Source organism: Ochotona princeps, chromosome X (assembly GCF_030435755.1).
Source record: "Ochotona princeps isolate mOchPri1 chromosome X, mOchPri1.hap1, whole genome shotgun sequence".
In the NCBI taxonomy this organism is placed as follows: Eukaryota; Metazoa; Chordata; class Mammalia; order Lagomorpha; family Ochotonidae; genus Ochotona; species Ochotona princeps.
Genome location: NC_080865.1, coordinates 26,094,580 through 26,115,136, shown reverse-complemented (window position 1 = coordinate 26,115,136; position 20,557 = coordinate 26,094,580). Strand labels below are relative to the sequence as shown.

General features: G+C 50.0%; 2 protein-coding genes across 2 annotated transcripts; both read left to right on the top strand.

Annotated features, from left to right (window-relative positions):
* Nucleotides 1-448: 448 nt before the first annotated feature.
* Nucleotides 449-8,758, top strand: LOC101523580 (melanoma-associated antigen B5-like). Its single transcript, XM_004599755.3, has 3 exons — nucleotides 449-592; nucleotides 4,461-4,524; nucleotides 7,603-8,758. The coding sequence occupies exon 3, from the start codon at nucleotides 7,664-7,666 to the stop codon at nucleotides 8,675-8,677; it is 1,014 nt and encodes a 337-aa protein (XP_004599812.3). The 5' UTR covers nucleotides 449-592; nucleotides 4,461-4,524; nucleotides 7,603-7,663; the 3' UTR covers nucleotides 8,678-8,758.
* Nucleotides 8,759-15,667: 6,909 nt separating this feature from the next.
* LOC101527066 (melanoma-associated antigen B4-like) lies at nucleotides 15,668-19,584 on the top strand. Its single transcript, XM_004587955.3, has 3 exons — nucleotides 15,668-15,703; nucleotides 17,430-17,493; nucleotides 18,208-19,584. Exon 3 carries the CDS (start codon nucleotides 18,260-18,262, stop codon nucleotides 19,286-19,288), a length of 1,029 nt encoding a protein of 342 aa, XP_004588012.3. The 5' UTR covers nucleotides 15,668-15,703; nucleotides 17,430-17,493; nucleotides 18,208-18,259; the 3' UTR covers nucleotides 19,289-19,584.
* Nucleotides 19,585-20,557: the final 973 nt, after the last annotated feature.

The following is a 20,557-nucleotide window of genomic DNA, read 5'->3' as shown; positions in this document are numbered from 1 at the left end:
CTCAAGCACTCAGTCCCCTGCAAACCATGTGGAAGACGCAGACGGAGTACCCAGCATATGGTTTTGGCTTGCAGGTGCCCTGGCCCTTGCAGGCGCCCTGGCCCTTGCAGGCATGTGGGAGTGAGCCAAACCATGGAATCAATCCATCAGTGAGTCAATATACCCCCTCCCTGTCCTGAGTGAGGGTTGTGCCAGAACTTCTCTCTTCTGGTGGTAGACCAAGAGGGTGAGGCCTTGAGTCCACCATCAAGCTCACTTCTGCAAGGAATTTCTCAGGGATGCACAGGCCATGCAATACCAAAGGGGGGGGGGAGGAGTACCCCACGAGAATGCGCACTGAGGTCACAGCCAAAGTGTCTCGGGCTCCGAACCAATCAGATTGAGAAATCTCCATGAAAGTGAGGGACCTGTGCACCGCAGAACAGAGGGGGCGCCAGGGCTGCTGAGCTGCTCTCCCGCCTGAAGGCATTCACTCTGAGCCAACAGGGTTCACTTCCTGTTTGCGTGCATTTCTCGGAGTGGGAGGAGCTTACCTTTTGGCGGCAAGCTGGTGGAGAGCGGGCAAGGACTTCCAGACTCCATCCATATCAAGGTGAGCTAATGGCAAGAAAGAAAAGAAATACACTATTCAGTAGGGGGCCGGGAGTCCAACCAAACCATAGTGCTGCCGTTCTCGGTCCTGAGAGGGCGCCGTTCTCGGTCCTGGGAGGGCACCGAGCCAGTGAGTAAGGTGGGCGGGTAGAGTGGGTGGTGGCCATGTTTGCTCATTGCTACCTTCCTGGGGAAGGGGCGGAACTGGTAAAAGGGGGTGTCGTGCAGTTTAGTCAGTGGAGAGACGAGGAACACCGGGAAAAGGAGAACTCTCAGGGGAACAAACGCACAAAGGCCACATCTGCCCCCCCCATTGTTTAAATATGGCACCGGTGAATGTTCATCCTCCTGTCCTTTTTGACCACAGCACTGAGCGGGGAACAGACGTGGGACGGACTCTATTCCTCAGTACTGAACATGGTGTCAGTGAATGTTCATCCTCCTATTTAACATACCACTGAGTGGGGAAGAGAGGCGGGATGACGGCATCTCTGTTCCCAATATTTAACATGGCGTTGGTGAATGTTCGTCCTCTTGTTCTATTTGACCAGAACACTGACCGGCAAGAGATATAGGACGTCTCCCACTCTGTTCTCCGATATCTAACATGGCGTCAGTGAATGTTCGTCCTGCCGTATTTGACCATAGCACTGAGCGGGGTGACAGACGTGGGACGGCCCTGTCCTGTCCCCAGTATCTAACATGGCGTCAGTGAATGTTCGTCCTGCCGTATTTGACCACAGCACTGAGCAGGGTGACAGACGTGGGACAGCCCTGTCCTGTCCCCAGTATCTAACATGGCGTCAGTGAATGTTCATCCTGTCCTATTTGACCATAGCACTGAGCAGGGTGACAGACGTGGGACGGCCCTGTCCTGTCCCCAGTATCTAACATGGCGTCAGTGAATGTTCGTCCTGTCCTATTTGACCACAGCACTGAGCGGGGTGACAGACGTGGGACGGCCCTGTCCTGTCCCCAGTATCTAACATGGCGTCAGTGAATGTTCGTCCTCCTGTCCTATTTGATCATAGCACTGAGCGGGAGGAGATGTAGGACGGCCCTGTCCTGTCCCCAATATTTAACATGGCGTCAGTGAACGTTCGTCCTCCTGTCGTATTTAACCATAGCACTGGGGGGGGGGGGAAGATGCAGGACGGCCCTGTCCTGTCCCCAATATTTAACATGGCGTCGGTGAATGTTCATCCTCCTGTCCTATTTGACCACAGCACTGAGCGGGGGGGGGGGGGGGGGGCGGTAAGATGTGGGACGACCCCGTCCTGTCCCCAATATTTAACATGGCGTCAGTGAACGTTCGTCCTCCTATCGTATTTGACCACAGCACTGGGGGGGAGGGGGAAGATGCGGGACGGCCCTGTCCTGTCTCCAATATTTAACATGGCGTCAGTGAACGTTTGTCCTCCTGTCGTATTTGACCATAGCACTGAGCGGGGGGAAAACGCGGGACGGCCCTGTCCTGTCCCCAATATTTAACATGGCGTCGGTATATGTGTGTCCTCCTTTTATTTAGCGTAGCATTGAGGACTGGAGAGACACAGGACGGCCCTGTGTGCTGCCTCTGAATACTTCAACATGGTGTGGGTGAATGTGTTTTCCTGTCCTATTGGACCACAGCATTGAGTGGTGGAGAGACGCAGGATGCCCCGCCTGCCCCTCCCCAAAATTTAAGCACTGCGTAGGTGAATGTTACACTCCTGTCCTATTTAACCATAGCACTAGTCAGTGCAGAAACTCGGGAAGGCCCGACTGTCTCTCCCCAACATATAAACACAAAGTCGGTGAATGTTCGTTTCCTGTCCTAGTTAGCAGGATGCCCCACCTGCCCCCCAACCAATGTTTAAACATGGCGTGGGTGAATGTGTGTCCTCCTGTTTATTTAACAGCATTGAGCAGTGCAGAGAGGCAGGACACCCCGTCTGCTCCCCAACCAATATTTAAACATGGTGTGGGTGAATGTGTGTCCTCCTGTTTATTTAACAGCATTGAGGTGAGGAGAGACAGAGGACGGCCCCAAGTGCCCCTCCCCACAATTTAAGCATAGCGTCAGTGAATCTATGTCCTCCTGTTTAACAGCATTGAGGTGTGGAGAGACACAGGACGGCCCATCTCCATTCCCAAATGTTTAACGTGGCGATTTAACATGGCGATGGTAAATGTGTGTTCTCCTATCTTATGTAAACATAGCAGTGGGTGGCACTGACACTCGGGAAGGCCCGGCTGCCTCTCCCCAGTATTTCAACATGGCGTCAGTGAATGTTCGTTTCCTGTCCAAGTTACCATAGCACTGAGCAGCGCAGAGAGGCAGGACGCCCCGTCTGCCTTCCCCAATATTTAAACAAGGAAGTCCTCCTGCCCTATTTACGCATAGCATGTGAGTCAAGGACAGACACAGGACGGCCACATCTCTGTTCCCCAATGTTTAACTGTGGTGGGTGAATATGTGTCCTCCTGTCCTATTTGAACACAGCATTGAGTGGTGGAGAGACACAGGGTGCCCCGTCTGCCCCACCCCAATATTTAAACATGGCGTTGGTGGATGTAAGTCCTCCTGCTCTATTTGACCATAGTGCTGCATGGTGGGAAATGCAGCTTGGCCCTGTCTGCTGCTGAACAAATACTCAAACCTGCACTCGGGTGAATGTCAGTTCCCTTTTCCTGTTTGACGGCAGCACTGAGCAGTGGAGAGCCACATGACAGCCCAGTGTGTTGATTCCCTATATTCAAAACTGGAAGTCCAATCAATGTGAATCTTTTATCACAGAGCTTTGGACATTTAGAACTTAGGTCCTGATTATACCACAGCTATGTACAGTAGATATGGAAGACTCAGCCTCCGTGCTGGGGAGGAGGGCAGGAGTTTACTACCCCATTGTGGGGCAGGGGAGTGTAACAGGGTCACAATATCCCATGCCCCTGAGATTGGTACACCATGAGAGGCCAAGTGGGCTCAGGTCACAATGACATGTGCCCCCAAGACTGGTACACTGTGGACGGCTGGGGCTGTACTGTGGTCACAAACACCTGGACCCTTGATATTGGCACCCTGTTAGTGTCTAGGGTTCTGGGGCAGGTTGCAGATGACAAAGATGTGCGCTGCTCAGATTGGTGTAGGGGGTGTGTCTGGGGTGTAGACTGATGTCAGAAATACCTGTGTCCAGATTTGTATCCACAGAGGATCCAAAAGTACCCCATGTCACAAAGACCTTGGCTGCTGAGATTGGTATAAAGGGTGTGGCTGGGGGTGGACTGAGGTCACAGAGATCTGGGACCCTGAGATTGGTCCAGGACAGTGAGGCTTGGTTGGACTGACCTCACAAAGACCTGGCCTGTCAGGTTTTACCTAGTGAGGTTCTGGTTGGGGACTGACCTCACAAAGACCTGTGCTGCTGAGAGTGGTAGTCTGTGAGAGCCCAGTGGTTGACAGAGTTCACAAAGACCTGGGCCCCTGAGATTGACTTGGAGTGGGATCCTGCTGGGGATGAGGCTAACATACTCATTCACGTTGTCCTCCAAAGAGTCACAGACAGGAATTATTCAGTGTAAAAGATAGACAGATGGCATCAAGTAATATGTCCATTTTGTCTATATTACACAACGAACCCACTCTACGGTGGGGACCATTCTCAGTATGGCAGACATGACACCCTGGAGTCCTCCATTATTGTCACCTGGAGGAGGGAGGAAGACAGATGCATCCTACTATACTCACTGAACCACCACGTCTTTGTCAAGCTGACAGAATTTAAAGTTGTTTTCCAAATATGGATATCAACGTAGAACTAAAAACAAACCTAGGACCCTGAAGATGTCAATCAGTACCTCAGACCGTAACCTGCTTTTTCATTTTTCAGTTTGGGGTATCCAGGCCAGTGAGGCCAGAAAAGTCCACACTCCATTCTTGTGGCCTCCTGTTGGGTGAGTTTTCACTTTCACTTATTCCATTATTTCTACCTTCCAGTAACCCAGCAAGTTGCAGCCCAAGGGAAGTGGGCATCCTGTATTGAGCCAAGGAAGAGACAAGAGATTGCCGCTGAGTCCTAGGAAAGGGAGGCCCCAGTCAAATGGGTGCCCCACATATTAATCAAGGGAGAGACGAGTGACTGCCACTGAGTCACAGCAAGGGGAGGCCGTGGTCAAGTGGGAGCCCACAATTCAACCAAGGGAGGGACGAGGGACTTCTCCTGAGCCATGATAAATCTGCAAGAAACACTCCTGACAGCTGTGTCTGTACCTCCCCAATTATTCAAGCATGGTTGAATTTGAGTCCTGATAGAAATCTGAACATTTAGAGGGTCCAGGGCCTGAATAAAACAGAACTATGGGTGGGAGAAGACTAACACTCTGCCTCAGATCTGGGTGGGAAGTAGGTGTGTACCCCGAAGCTGGGGATGACAAAGCCCTCACTGCAGAGACTGATGAATGGGGTGTGGCTGGGTGTGGACAGGGCACAAAGAGCTGGGCCGCTTGACTACCCTGTGAGGGCTAGGTTGGAGTGAGGTCACAGAGACCTAGACCACAGAGCTTGCTACACCATGAGGCAGGCAGGGTGGACTGAGATCCAAAAACCTGAGACCCTGAGACTTTTACCCCATGAAGGGCTGTGGGTTTGGAGTGGTCACACAAGTGCATCTGAGATTGATACATATGGGCAGGGAGAAAATATGCCCATAAATACCTGTTCAACTGATTGGTAAACCATGAGGGACTGGAGAAGGTGGGGGTCACATAGACCTGCACCCCTGAGATTGGTACACTTGTGATGGGTTGGGGGAGAATGGAGGTCACGCAGAAACCCAAGTCTGGGATTAGTACACCATGAGTGGCTGGGGAAGAATGGAGGTCACGTAGACCCCATCCCCAAGGTTGATTGATACATTGAGTGGGGCTAGAGTATAATGGAGGTCACACAGACCCCCATCCCTGAGATTAGTACAGTATAATGATCTGGCGTATAATGGAGGACACATAATACTTCAAACTTGCAACTCGTACACTATGAGTAGCTGGGGTATAATGCAGGGAAAAAAAAAAACCAGGCCTGAGTTTGGAATACTGTCATGGGCTGAGGGGAAAAAAGGTTCACAAAGATCCCCACCCCTGAGATTGGTATACCACCAGGGCCTGGAAAAGAATGGATGCCTGAGATTAGTATACTCTGAGTGGTGGGGTTAATGGAGGTCAAAAAGACCCCACTCCTGGGACTGGTATCCTGTGATGGGCTGGGGGAGACTGGTGTGAGGTTTGAGGGCAGCTGCAGAAAAGAGCATGCTGGTTATCTGGGGCTTGGGGAGAATGGGGTTCACACAGTACCCGATGCCTGAGATTGGTACACTGTGAAGGGTTAAAGGAGAATGGAGGTTTCACAGACCCCAAATCTGAAATGGGTGCACTGTGAGGGGCTGGTAGAGAATGGAGGTCAGACCCCCACATCTGAGATTGGTACACTATGAGGAGTTAGAGGAGAATGGCGGCCACACAGACCCTCATGCCTGAGATTAATACACTGTAAGGGGCTGCTGTATAATGCAGGTCACACAGACTCCCACGCCTCAAATTGGTACAATGTAATGGGCTGGGGAATAATGGAGGTCAAAATGACCCCTAGGCATGAGATTGGTACACCATGAGGGGCTGTGGTAAAATGGACCTCACCCAGACTCTCACCCCTGAGACTGGTACACTGTGACAAGCTGGGGGAGAAACTAAAGTCACAAGAGCCACAAACCTGAGACTAGTATACCTTCAGGGGCTATGGAACAATGGGGGTCACACACACCACCACCCATGATCTTGGGACTGTGTGACGAGCTGAGGGAGAATGGATGTCACACAGACCTCCTAATGCCTGAGATTGTTACACTGTAGGAACTGGGAGAGATTGGTGGCCACATAGACCCCATACCCCTGAGATTGGTACATTATGAGGTTCCAGGGTATAATATAGGACACACTCACCCTCACCCTTGCAATTGGTACACTGTGAGAGGTCGGGGTATAAGGGAGGAAAAAAGACACCAATGCCTGAGATTAGTATACTGTCAGGGGTTGGGTGAAAAAAGGGGTCACACAGACCCCCACCCCTGACATTGGTATCCTGTGATGGGCTGGGGGACACTGGTGTCAGGTTTGCCGTCAGTGGTGATAAAGACCACGCTGGTTATCTGGCTATCTGCCGCCAGGAGACTCTGGGTTTCAAAGGCCTTGCTTGTCAGGGAAGGTCCTTAAGCCAGCAAAGAATTCATTCTCAGCACAGCCAACACTCAGTGACTCTTGGAGATGGAGGGAACCCAATCCCTACAGCCTGGGAAGTTGGTACACTAGGGATGCTTCTGGAAATCATTTAGTCATTTCTTCCTGTGGCATATTATTTGTGGTTGTCCATACAGGATGGGTGGGCCAGAAGGGATTGTGGTGGGAACCGGTGCTCATAATGGTAATAGATTTTTCTTCAAAAAGAGAACTAATATTCATAGTAGAGTAATTTCCAGGAAACAAGGTGAGACTCATGATGTATAATGGGAAGGCTGACGAGAGGGGACCCCAGGATCCATCCTCTATTCTCCATCAAGGAGGTTATGGCAGACGAGGTGGACTCATATCCACCCAGAGAGTCTCAGGTGATGCAACAGTAGCACTGAGTTCCAGGCCAGGTCAGGGGACCAAGGAAGGGTAGAGCCACTCAGCCACCAAGCATCGCAGCCCCCATCTAGTGCATTCAGCACTAGGAGGTCCATGGCTAGCAGCATGGGGCTCCCTCTCACTTTGTATCAATGCCATCTTTAGTGCAAGGGTAGACACACCAGGCAGCAGAAAAGAGGTATTCCCAACAGTAAAGAGATGACAATGTGACTCCCTGAATGAGAACCACTTTCCCAGGCAGATCATGGGAGGAGCAACCCTCCTAACTCTCAGGTAGCCCCTGGCAGCAATGCCAAGCAAGGAAGCGCTCTCCCTTCAGAAGGAGCTCATACCCTTTCATTCTCTACCCTCTAGCTGCCTGAAGCAACTCCTGTCCTGTCCACACTCCTCTTTCTGACCATTCCCAACCAGAGTCATGCCTCGACGCCAAAATAAGCACAAAACCCATGCAAAACGCCGTGAGAAGCAAAACGAAACTCGGAAGTCTGAGGCTACAGGAGAAGCAGCAGCTGCAGCACAGGAGTCCCCACCCGCCCCGCAGCGTGGGCCTGTTGCTCACTCGTGCAGCAGCTCCCAGGAGGAGCTGCAAGGTGCAGCATCTGCCACTGCGACTCCTGCAGGTGGTTCTTCCTCTAAATCTGATAGCCCTACCACTATCCAAATGCAGGAGTGGGAAAACGTCTTCAGGACCCTTCTCCGCTCTGACAGCTCAGACAGAAACATAAGCATGATGACCCTGTTGCTGGAGCAGTACATGCTGTACAAGTTCAAGATGAAAAAGCCCATCCTGAAGGCCGACCTGCTGCAGATTATCGACCCCACCTATGAAGACCGGTTTGATGAGATCCTTAAGAAAGCCTCTGAGCACATCAGTGTAGTTTTTGCAGTTGAAGTGAAGGAAGCCGACTCGGACGTGCCGTCCTACAACCTGATCAGCAAACTGAAACTGCCCAACAACGGGAGGGTGCGTCCTGGCAGGGGCTTACCCAAGACCGGCCTCGTGATGGCTATCCTGGGTATGATCTTCCTAAAGGGCAACCGAGCCTCTGAGGAAGACATCTGGAAATTGCTGAACGCGATGGGAGTGTACGACGGTAGGAGGCACTTGGTCTACGGAGAACCCAGGAAGCTCATCACCAAAGATTTAGTGAGGCTGCAGTACCTGGAATACCAGCAGGTGCCAGGCAGTGATCCTGCATGCTACGAGTTCCTGTGGGGTCCAAAGGCCCATGCTGAAACCAGCAAGATGAAAGTCCTGGTGTTTATGGCCAAGCTCAATGATACCGTTCCTAGTGCCTTCGCACCCCAGTATGAAGAGGCACTGAGAGATGAGCAAGAGAGAGCCCGAAGCCAGCGTGCAGCTGGTGCAGCCTTCCAGTCCCCACGTCCAGCGTTTTCTTCCACCTGTTCCTATCATCCAAAGAAATAAAAACCACATGCATATATGGTGTGAGGAGGGGAATCTCCATGTGAAAAGACTGTATAGTAAAATAAGTGGATGATTACAATGGGGGGGAGTTAAATGATAACTCATTGATCCCTCTGATTTCTTCCAGAGTCTTGTTGTGTAAAGCTGGAGAAGAGTTAAACGATAAATTGCTACTTCCTCTGATTTCTTCCAGAGTCTTGTTGTGTAAAGCTGGAGTATAAGAGTTAAACGATAAATTGTTATGTCCTCTGATTTCTTCCAGAGTCTTGTTGTGTAAAACTGGAACATAAGAGTTAAACGATAAATTGTTACTTCCTCTGATTTCTTCCAGCATCTTGTTGTGTAAAATCAAATGATCTGTGTTGTTCCTAGTGTATGCTGTAGAGTAAGCAATATTAAACCTTTGCAAATGAGACTTTACGCATCCTGACTCTTCACCCATCATCAATGGAACATCTAGCACTTACAAGGCTCCTTGGTAGGAACGGGTGCCAAGATAAGGGAGACCAAGCCCCTGCAGTGAGAATTTTGAGTCCTGCAGGCTGTGGCTATACAAGGAGTATGTACTGTAACACGCTGAGGCGTCTAACTACAATAAGACAGGGTGTTTCTTATGAGAGCAGTCAGCTGTAAATTTCCTGAGAGAGTTCAGTACTTTGGAAAACTTGAAATGCCCAGTGAGATGTCATCTTTCATTTATGATGTGCACTAGTCTAATTGAGGCAGTAGGCATGGTAGATTAGAGTATATGCTCTCAGATGGTGTGCTGCAGAGCTGAGAGGGAAAAGCTTTGAGTTTGCTCTGGTTGCCAAAGCAAAGTGCCAAAGACCATGTGCCTGAACAGCAGACATTTATTTCTTATCGTTCCAGAGACCAGAAATTGTTGAAATCCAAAAAGCATGTGCCACAAATTAAACTCCTGACAACAGTGCCATTCCTGGCTTGCAAACACTGGCTGTCGCACTGTCTTCACTTGGGCATGGAGAAGAGAGGCAAAGGGCATGCGACAGAGTGGGAGTTGAATTTTAGAGGGAAGACAAACAGGAGGTGTAGGAGGTGAAAGGACAGGGTTGGGGAGAGGTGAGGGAAGTAGGGATGGCACAGGAGGGTAGAGGATCTACTTTCTTTTCTTGTATGAACACTAACCTTATGACACCTTCCTCACATGTCATATAAAACAAGTTAGCTCACAGAGACTTAGCTTCAAATAGCACTATCTCTAGGGATATATAGCTGAATTGTGTATACACACACACACACACACGTTTAAGGGGAAAGAACATTCAATCAGTAGTAGTAAAATTGCTGCCACTCTACTTTGATATTGTAGCTTAATCAGAGATAGAATCTTCACTGGTTTCTACCGCAGATACTCAATGACAGCCAGGGTCAGACCAGGCCAAAGCCAGGAGCTAGAATGCCATACTTGTCTCCCACAAGGGTATCAGAGGCCCAACTGTTTGGGTCATATTCTGCAATGTTCCCAAGTATGTTAACAGAACGCTGGCTCATGTACAGGGTAAGCAGGACTCGAATTGACATTTAGTGAAAATTGCTATTGTTCAACATTCTCAAGTTTCTTCATGTCATGGATCAACCCTTTATTGCTCTTTGACAGCTTTAGAGCAACAGTTTTGGTATTTGGGAACAAGTGGAGAAATACTCTGTGTGCACGTGCAGGAGTGTGTGTGTGTGTGTGTGTGTGTGTGTGTGTTTACTATAGCATAAGGTAAGAGGGCATGAATGGGAACGCTCGTGGCAATGTGAAAGAACTTTTAGAAACTAAAGGATGATATTCAGATAAAAGTGAAAAGAAATACATGAAGATAAATTCTTTGTTTTCCCCATTCCTTCAGTATTTCTGTGAATAAAAGACACCTGCTTGCTGAAGAGTGGCAGGTAACTATTCTGACGTCACTCACTGCATATCCCCTACTCCAGTGAATTTAGAAAAGCCAACTGGATGGTGTGCTTCCCTACATTTTTCACAAATATGAAATGTAGTATGCAGGACAAATTCAGCAAAATAAGAGTTAAAACCAAGGCTGTGAAAAATCCAGAATTGAGGGACATCTGAACACCTAAATTTTCTGAAATTGTTTCATGACATCTGACAATACTGGTTATCATTACATAATTTGGAAAACTAGAGGTCATATCATGTAAAATTAATTTCATTTATTAAAGGCTCCAAGTGTCCTAATCAGCAAGCCATATAGTGTACATATAGAACATACATTCCAGAGTTGCTATAAGATAGGTTTAGCAAGGTCAGTGCAAAGAAGGAATAGCTGCAAATGTGTCATTTTTATTGGCCTGTAATTGGCAGAGTGGGAAGTAGATCCCTGCTCTGGTGTAGTCAAGAGCCAACACCTTTCCAAACTGAGGAAACCTTTTCCACTCCTGGCCTCAGGCATGCCTCTGTCATGTAATTTTGTAATGTCACAGTTCCAAAACGTTAAGTCCAGATACACTGGCCCCATATTTAAACTACTGTTTCAGAACACACAGCTACAATGCCAATCACATGGAATAAACAGGTGATCAGAATAAAGACAAGACACCATGTGTAATATCAGATAACATGAAAGATCGAGAAATCACAGTACCGCCCTACTCCACTATTTTACTGTTGAACGTGTATCTTTCAGACATACACAACATGCAAAGTCCAGTTGGTAAAGCAAAGGAAGACATCAATGCATTGTATCTGATAGCCCACCACCTCCAGGGCCTGATGTCCTGTGCTACAGACTCTCCCTCTCGTATGAAGCATAGACTGGGGCTATTCTCTGCCTGGTTTGCAAGGGAAAACCTGATTGATGGTTTACAGATGTGTGCCACTGATCAGAACAATGAGAGAGGACAGGGCATTATGATGAGTCTGGAAGTGGGACCCCTGAAAGGCACTGGCCCAGAAGGGACCAGCTCTTGCCTGCTTTCCCCAGGACTCCCATATGGGTGAAGTGCCCCAGGCACTTGAGCCATACTCCTCTGTTGAATTCTCAGGCTGCAAGCATGGATCTGGACTGGAAGCGCAGCAGCTGGAGCTAGAATCGGCATCCATATGGGATGCTGGTGCCACAGGCTGAGGATTAACTCACTGTGCCAACCCCTGAATGTTCTATTCTGGAGATGAACCCCTAGAAGTTGGAAATCTAATTGAGCATATAAGAGTGTAGCGAGGTGGGGCCTAATGGGAGGTGATTAGAACTATGATGGCTCAACCTATAGTGGAGCTATCAATTCGACATTCCCAATAACAGGTTCAAATGAGTTCATTTCTGTGTGACAGGGCTCATTGTCAAAAGATACACTGGACTTGCCTCTCTCCTTCTCTCTCCTGCCCTTACCTTCTCCTCTTTCTGTTTCTTGTTTTCTAACTATGGTATGACAGCAAGGACGACCTGAACAAAGGTGGAAGGAACCATTAATCCCAAACTTGCCAGGCTCCAAATTTGCAGAAACAAACCTAGATTTAGGTATTGCTGCAGCTACACAAAACAGATTAAGGCATCTGACCCAGCAGCTCTGTGCTATTAGAGATCAGGCCATACAAATCAAGAGCTCAGCAGGATCTTCAGGGCATCTTCTTGTCAGTTTCAAGGGTTAGATACTGTGTTTCCTAACTAGCAAGGAAAGAAGTTGGTTTTTATTTCCAATTAAGGTGTGAGAGGTTGGAGAGAGTGCTGCCAGAACAAACTCCTTCTCTCAAGCGTTGTTTTCTCTCATATAGATGGAATTGAAAATGCAACTAATGAAAAGCTGAGAGTGTTATCTGTTGGGTATTTACATAAGCAGTGCATAACAGCAAGTTATGGCTTACAGCCTAATACGGTTCCAAGGAAGCTTGCCCATCTTCAAAAAAGGATGACAGTGGACCAGTAAAGAAGCCACAGCCAAAACACTGGGTGTGTCCTTGAAAAAGGCCCTGGCCAAGCCCTGGAGCCCTTGGGTTAAGACACTGCTTTGAGATACCCACTTCTCCAACAGGGGCGCTGGTTCAGTCCTGACTACACTGCTTCCAATCCCTCTTCCTAGAGATGCATTCTGAGAGGCAGTGGACAATGGCCTACATGGCCGTGCCCCTGATCCTGACCCAGGAGACCTTGATAGTGTTGTAAACAACAGCCAGGTCTAGCACCTGGCTGTCATCGAAACGTGGGGAATAAATGAGCCATTGGGAAACGTGGCTCTCGGCATCTCTCTCTATCGTGCCCCCTTTCAGATTGATGAAAATCAGCAAAATAAACATCAAAGGGGTAGGTATGGTGAAACAAAAGGAAGAAATGCTGCATGGGATGTCATCATCTCTTATCTGAGTGCCAGTTCTGATTCCCAGCTACTCCATACTTCTGAGCCATGTTCCTGATAACATGCCTGGGAGGTTGTTGACCGTGATCCAAGTGCTTGTTTTCCTGCCACTCACATGGGAAACCCAGACGGAGTTTGTGAACTCTGGAATCAGAATGGCCCAGACCTGACTGGTATGGACATTTGGGGGGTGAACAGGCACAAGGAGAATCTTTTTTCCTCTTTCTGTCTGTCTGTCTCTCTTTCTCTCTCAAAAAGGATGCACTCCTTAACTCCATGGGCCGTGCATGCAGAGCAGAACCTCTGCTTCATTGGCCAATTTTGGCTGATGAACGGAATGCACAGCCCACCCCTGGCTGATTATACAATAGCCGACACCATCTTTACTCAGGTTTTACCTGCTCACTGCCCACCAATGAGAACTGGGAATTTGGGGGTAACAAATTATTGCCTAGGGACATCCATGGATATGCACAACACGCGTGTGAGGAATGAACCCTGAGGACACCTAACATCTGGGCCACTGTACTCGCTGATAAGTGAGGGGACTGAGACCTGGTGGTATAGAGGGGAGAGACTAGAAGATGTGTATGGGTCAGACTGATTCACCAGCCCACATGGGAGTCCTGAGACGGCCTTGTTAGCACAGAGCATCACTGACTGCCGCACGTCAGACCACATGAAAGCTATGGCTGGGGGCCTGTCGCGCAGCACTAGATCCAAGTACCTGCTTGAGTGTTGGAACAGGTGTCACATTAGGCAGAGCTATGACACTAACCAGCATGTGAGAGAACCAGGTCCGGGGGTAGACTCTGTGGGGGATAAGTGGGCCCAACACTATGCAGACACAAGTCCCACTGGTTAGCTCAAGAGTTGGGGTTCTGACTGGCTGAATTACTTATGAACATGGAACCCGCCAACACTCATGGGTACTGGGGCTGAGAATAGGCTGGGCAGGTCCAAGATGCAGCACCTGCATGTGCATCCTAAAACAGAGTGTGTGGCGGGCTTGCTCGCAATATTCACCAGCTCATACAAAGGCCAATTTGGAGGGACAGGCTATGCCGGGTAAGGACCTAGCACCGGCTGGAGCATGTGAGATCGGGGTCTGGGAGTGGGCTGAGTGGGGAACCTGGGAAACTACCCTACTGGGCCATAGCTCCTACCAGTGACCACGTGTTCCTCACCTAGGGGTTGGGTAAGCTGGGCAAGGTAACCGCACCCATTGGCAAGTGTGCGGGTTGGTTTTGGAAGGGGGCGGACCGGGCAGGACCCAGCAGATCTTAGTCCACTGGCGAGTGCAGAAACCAGGCTGGAGTGCAGATCATGCCAGGCTGGGCTAGGGTATCACACCTACTGGTTCACACGAGCCAGGGACGGGAGCAGACTGAGCAGGGCCAGGCTGCAGCAACCACAAATGAGAGTTGGGACCTGGGGGGTGGCTAGGTCAGGCCAGCTTGCAACATACGAAGGCAAAGGCTAGGACGAATGGGGGCTATGCCAGGATGGGTACGAGCAACCACAGGCATGTGTTAGTTCTCTGGAGGGGAGGTGGCCTGGCAGGGAAGACAAGGGGATGTACTGGCTGGGTTGTGGTTCCCATTCTTGAGTAAAAGGACCATGGTGGGTACTGCGGTCTGGTGTGGATATAGCTGCAAATACCTGGGCATGTTTGTGGGCTCCGTATCAGGATATAGTGCAGTATGCATCTCTACTTCCAGATCAAGATGGACTACTAATGATATTATTAGCTGTATCTTGACAATGGCAGGCTGGACTCTCTGCCATTGTCCATGCCCACAATGATGGACATGTGACTGTGTATGAAGAGCTATACTATATAATAATATAGGGGAATTCTGTGTGGCAGGGGTGGGGTTTAGGGGAGGGATCTGTAGAGGAGGCAGGGGAAATCCCAGGGCATATGTATCATAGAATGATGATGACCATTTAAAAAGAAGTAATAATAAAATGAAAACAAATATATATTTTTAAAAGAGGCTGCTCTCCCATCAGAAGAGGGCACTGTGGCAGGGTCGTGAGGTCCCCGGGCAAGCAGTGAGAGGTGCTATTGAACAGAAGACACACACACGCGGCCTGTCCCCCACTCAGAAGGGTGACTGACTCACAGAGGGCTGGCAGGTGCAGGAGACCCTGGGCAGCAGTGGTCAGATGTGGGTACCGGGAGGTGGCTGCCAGACTCTCTGTAACTGAGGTCTTTGCTGCAAGCCTTGGTCTGGAGTGCACAGATGGGTGCGAGGTCACCCCTGCAAAGGAGAAAAGGAGACACACCGAGTGAGGACTGAGGGCGTCAGCCATACCCTCAGAGGACCCCAGAGAGCTGCACCCATGTGGTGAATGCTGGAGGAAGGAGCACGGCCATTAGGCCCACGTGCCATGTCACTGCCTGTTCTGGAAGCACCAGAAACAAGAGTACTGGAGGTCACTGGGGCTGACAGCATGAGTCCCAGCAGCAGGCTTATGCCCAAAGTGCCCGGATGGCAGGCCAAGAACACCCACAGCCCCGCCCACAAGGCCTCTCCCCAGGGCCCCGCCCCTCTTGGCCTTGTGGGCGGGGCCTGCGGCCAGCCGGAAGTGGGCCCCTACTTCCGGCCAGAAAGTCCTCGAAGCTCGGGCCTGCCCTGAGGGACGGCTTCCAGCCGAACACGTCCCCGTGGGACCAGCCGTGTCTTCTGGTAACCTGACCTCAGTGTGAGGACAAACCCTGAAAACCCACTATGTCCTGGCTCTAAAGGGGGAGGGATAGGTGGAGATGGAGACCACGTCCTCCTGGCGTCATTCTCAGAGACCCCGACCTGCCACCGAGGCCCAAAGTACCCATCCCCTCAGCCGTGGGCTCCCTGTGAACAAAGGCTTTACCCAGTGGCCGTGGGCAGGGTCAGCAAGGGACGTCACAGACCTTGTGACGTAAGGCAGGGAGTCCAGGGGATTGGGACATGTAGATGATCTGTGGCCCTGACTCACCACAGGGCAGGTTGGGAGAGCAGGAAGATTCAGCCTCGGAGCTGAAGGGGCGGCAGGTACCCCGGGATTAGGTGGGGTTTGGGGACAAATACCTGTGTCCTGAGATCAGGACCCCGGGAGAGCTCTGTTTAGATGAGCACAAAGACCTGGGGCCAGAAATAAGTACCCCCGGTACCCTGAGGGACCTGCAGGGGTGGCCAGGGGCCAAGACCTTCACACTGAGATTGGTACCCTGGGAGAGCTGTGGTTGGGTGGGTATGGGGGACAAATACATGTACCCTGTCATCAGTACCCCAGAAGAGGTGCGGCCCTGGATAGCTTTGCCCTGACATTAGTTTCCTGGGACAGCTGTGGGGGACAAAGACCTGTACCCTGAGATCAGTAACCCAGAAGAGCTGAGGCAATGATGGGTGAACAAAACCTGCAGCCTGAAATGGCAACATTGTTAGCACTGGGGCTTTAACGGGGGCAACGACTGGTTCCCTAAGATTGTTAACCTGTGAGAGCTGTGGGGTTGGGTAGGAGACCAACACCTGCACGTGATATTGGTACCCTGGGTGATCTGGGGGGTGGGGGTGAATGTGTGATGAAGCCCTGAGGCCTGAGATTGGTGCCTCAGGAGAGCTGTGGGGATGGATATGGGGCCAACAGCTGTGCCCCGAGGTTGACATCGAGGGCGAGCTGGTGGGGTGGAGTGGACGGGGGATAAAGACTTGAACCCTGAAATCTATACCCAGGGAGAGCCAAAAGGTGGACGGGGCACAAAGAACTGCACCTTGAGATTGGTACCCTGTGTGTGCTGTATGGGTGGACAGGGCCCAAGGCCTACACCCTGATTTGGCTGCCTGGGAGGGCTGGTGTCAGGGGGAACAGGGCACAAAGATCTGCGGCTGTTATTGGAACCACTGTATGGCCCAGGCTACTGGGGGACAAAACCTGGGCCCTGAGGTCTGTACGCTGGAAGAGCTGAGAGGGTGAACGGGGGACAATTACCGTGCCCTAAGAAGGGTACCACGGGAGGGTCTAGGGAGGACAGGGTACCCTCTGACAGTCTGCGGGTGGAATGGGAGCACAAAAACCTGTGGCCCTGAGATTGGGACTCCATGAGAGCTGGGTTGGACCGTGGTGTTAAAGACCTGCAATGCTGAGTTTGAGACATAGTAAATGGTGGGGGCTGCATGGTGGTCATAAAGACCTAGGCCCTGAGGTTGTCCTGTGGGGTATGGCTGAGGGGTTGAGAGGCTTCCCAAAGATCTGCACCCTGAGATTGGGGTGGGGTGTTGGGGTCCTGCTGTTTTGGAGGACTTAGAAGCTCCTTCACGTTATCTTCCAAAGAGTCAGGGACAGGGACTCATGAGTGTAAAGGACACCATACCGGCATGAAAAAGAATCTGGCACCCTGCAGAAGTCAGTCAGAACCTGGAAGACCATAACCTGCTGTTTCATTTTTCAGTTTGGAGTATCCAGGCCAGTGAGGCCAGAGAAGTCCACAGTGTATTCCCGTGGCTACCTGCTGGGTAAGTTCTCACTTTCACACAACTGGAGAGATCTCAAGGTGACACCAAGGTCTAGTCATGCTCAGAGGGAGGAAGGTGACTGAAGTCCAAATAAGTATCTACTCCTGAAAGACTTCCGCCTGACCTGCCCCTGATCTCAGCCATGGCGCATAATCTTGGGCAGGTGTATTGTGCTGAGGCTCCCCTGATTCCTGCAGCTAACAACCTGTGACATGAGAGATTGTCTGTGAATGTAAAGGCTCCAGTCAGCCAATACTGGGCACTTCCCACTGGGGGATACTTGACAGACTCGACACTGAACTGAAGAATGCCAAAGAGTCAGCACAGAAATAGCCTCAGAGTGTCCAGGGGTGGCAAGGCAGACCCCTTCTCACTCACTACTGTCACAGCAGGTGGAACGGGGTTTCTGGTTCTTACCAGCAGTTGAGAAAGGCTCTAGAATAGGGAATGACACCAGAGTATCTCCTTAATCCAGGGTCCTACTCTGAGGTCCAGCTGCGACCCCAATGAAGTGGTGACTAGACTCTGAAGGTGTATTTTAAGTCTCCATCTTGGGATACAGATTGCAAGAGACCTGCTGGCCATGGTGACAGAAACCCCACGTGTCACTAGAGCCCTGCTGTGACTGCAATCCACTGAAGCATCCTCGGGTGAAGCCCACAGAGCTCTCCCTGACCACAGGGCCAACATGATGTCATTTTTCCCCAAACCCAGGTGTGCACCTCGCCAGCTGTACTGCCTCCTGCTGTGGCTGACTGCCATCATCATGCCTCAAGGAAACAAGGGCAAGCGCCGCACTCACAAGAAGCACCAAAAGACCAGCAACCCGACCCAGGATCCCGCAGATGCCCAGGCCCCTGAGGGGGTGCAGCAGGGGGAATGGTCCCACCACTTGTCTCCTGATTTTGTGGGTGCTCTCCCAAGCTCCCCTGCAGCCCATGCTCCTCAGGGGTCTCTGAGAGGGAGACCTCTTGGCACTCCCTGGTCACGTGGTACCGATCCAAATTCTGATGCAGATGAGGAACAAGGGGCAAGGGCCGGGCTCTCAGATGAGGCAGGTTCTGAGGTCTTCCTGCGAGATCCTCTCAATAGTAAGGCCAGTCAGTTGGTGAAGTTCCTCCTGGAGAAGTTTATCAACCGACAGCCCTTTACTCATGCAGACATGCTGAATGTTATCAGCAAGAAGTATAAGAAGCACTTCCCTGAGATCCTCAGGAGAAGCTCTGTGCGTGTTGAGCTGGTCTATGGGCTGGATTTGGAGGAAGTTGACCCCAGCAACCGCTCCTATATCCTTGTCAACAAGCTAAGCCTCTCCAGTGAGGACAGTCTGACTGGAGAGAGGAGCTTGCCCAAGACAGGTCTTGTGATGACACTCCTGGCTGTGATCTTTATGAAGGGCAGCCGTGCCTCTGAGGAGGAGATGTGGCAATTCCTGAGTTCCATGGGTGTTTATGCTGGAAGGAATCACCCGATCTATGGAGAGCCCAGGAAGTTCCTCACCCAAGATTTGGTGGAGGAACAGTACCTGGAGTACCGTCAGGTGCCCCATCGCAGGCCTCCAGCCTATGAATTTCTCTGGGGTCCCAAAGCCTATGCTGAAACTAGCAAAATGGAGGTCCTGGAAATGTTGGCCAAGATCAATGACACGGCCCCTTACTGCTTCCCTGTTCTCTATGAAGAGGCTTTGAGAGATCAGCAGGAGAGGGCAGAGCTCTGTGCTGTAGGGTGGCCTTCCACTGCAGCCAGGGCCGAGGCAGGTTCTCAGGCCATGCCACACAGATACTCTCACATCTAAGAAGGTCTGAGGAACAAGTTTCCCTTGGCTTCAGAGGGGTAGTCAGAGCTGCAAGGGGTAAAATTAGTACAGGCAGCAGGCAACAAAATGTATATCTTTGGGTTTTTTCCCTGCATTGTATGAGTAATTTTCTGTTATCTCCCTGTGCTAGTTTTCTAATGTTACTGCTATTCATTGAAAGTTGGTATGATTTCACACTCTACATTTGCACCTGTCACGCATCATACATTCACTGTTCTGTCCTGTTTATGTCTAACGGTTTTGCTTCTGAATAAATTTAAGAGTTCTGAGCAAGAGTTTGTGTGTGCGTGTGCGATTTTAGCTGTAGCATAAGGCAACATGAGAGCGAGATAAATCTTGTTCATGGAAACATGGAAGAACCACAAGGGATGATAGAATCACAAAATCGTGAATGAAAAGTAGAATACTTTGTAATTTTTATATGCATGTTGTATGTTTTAGAACATACATTTTCCTTGAATTTTAGAAGTTCTTTGGAATATGCTAATGTGAGAAACTGTTTATCCAGGTTATGGAGTTTGATGTGTTGAGAAGTCATTTTCCATAGTTATATTGCTTATCTAAGAAATTAATTCATGTTTCTGACAGAGAGGTGGAAGCTGGTATAGATGGTGGTGCCAAAAGGAAATAGTGGTAAAGGGATAGGGGAGATGGTGACTGGAAAAGCAGAGAGCAGTGAAGGTGAGACGTGGAAGGAAAGTGAGGCTGGACCAGGGAGGCAGTCAACAGAGAGGGAATTTCCTCTTCTGTTTCACTCTCTAAATTACTATAGCACTCAGGATTTTGAGTGTGGTAGCTGTATACCAGGCACTTAATCTGGGTTTCCCATGTGTTTTGTAGAAACTCGAACACTTGTGCCATCCCTGCTACTCCCTAGGGATTGCATTAGCAGGAAGCTGGAGTGAGGAGTCAAAGCAGGTATGAAACCCACGCACTGCCATCTGTGATGATGGTATTATAACTGATGAATTTACTGCTATGTCAAACACCCCTTGGTTGTTTTAAATGAAAATATATTCGCATATTTGCTTATTATATGTTACCAAAATTTAACAAAGTTTAATAAAAGTGATTATTTTCTCATTTGAGTATAGCCACTGATTTATACATAAAACAGCATTAAAAATATTTTTTGTTTTATTTGTCTTGAAGAAGAATAAAAGGAGAGAGAGGGGGAAAGAACTACAGAGACAAACAGATCTCTGAATGCTGGTTACTCCCAAATGTCAGCACTGTCCAGAAGTTTGT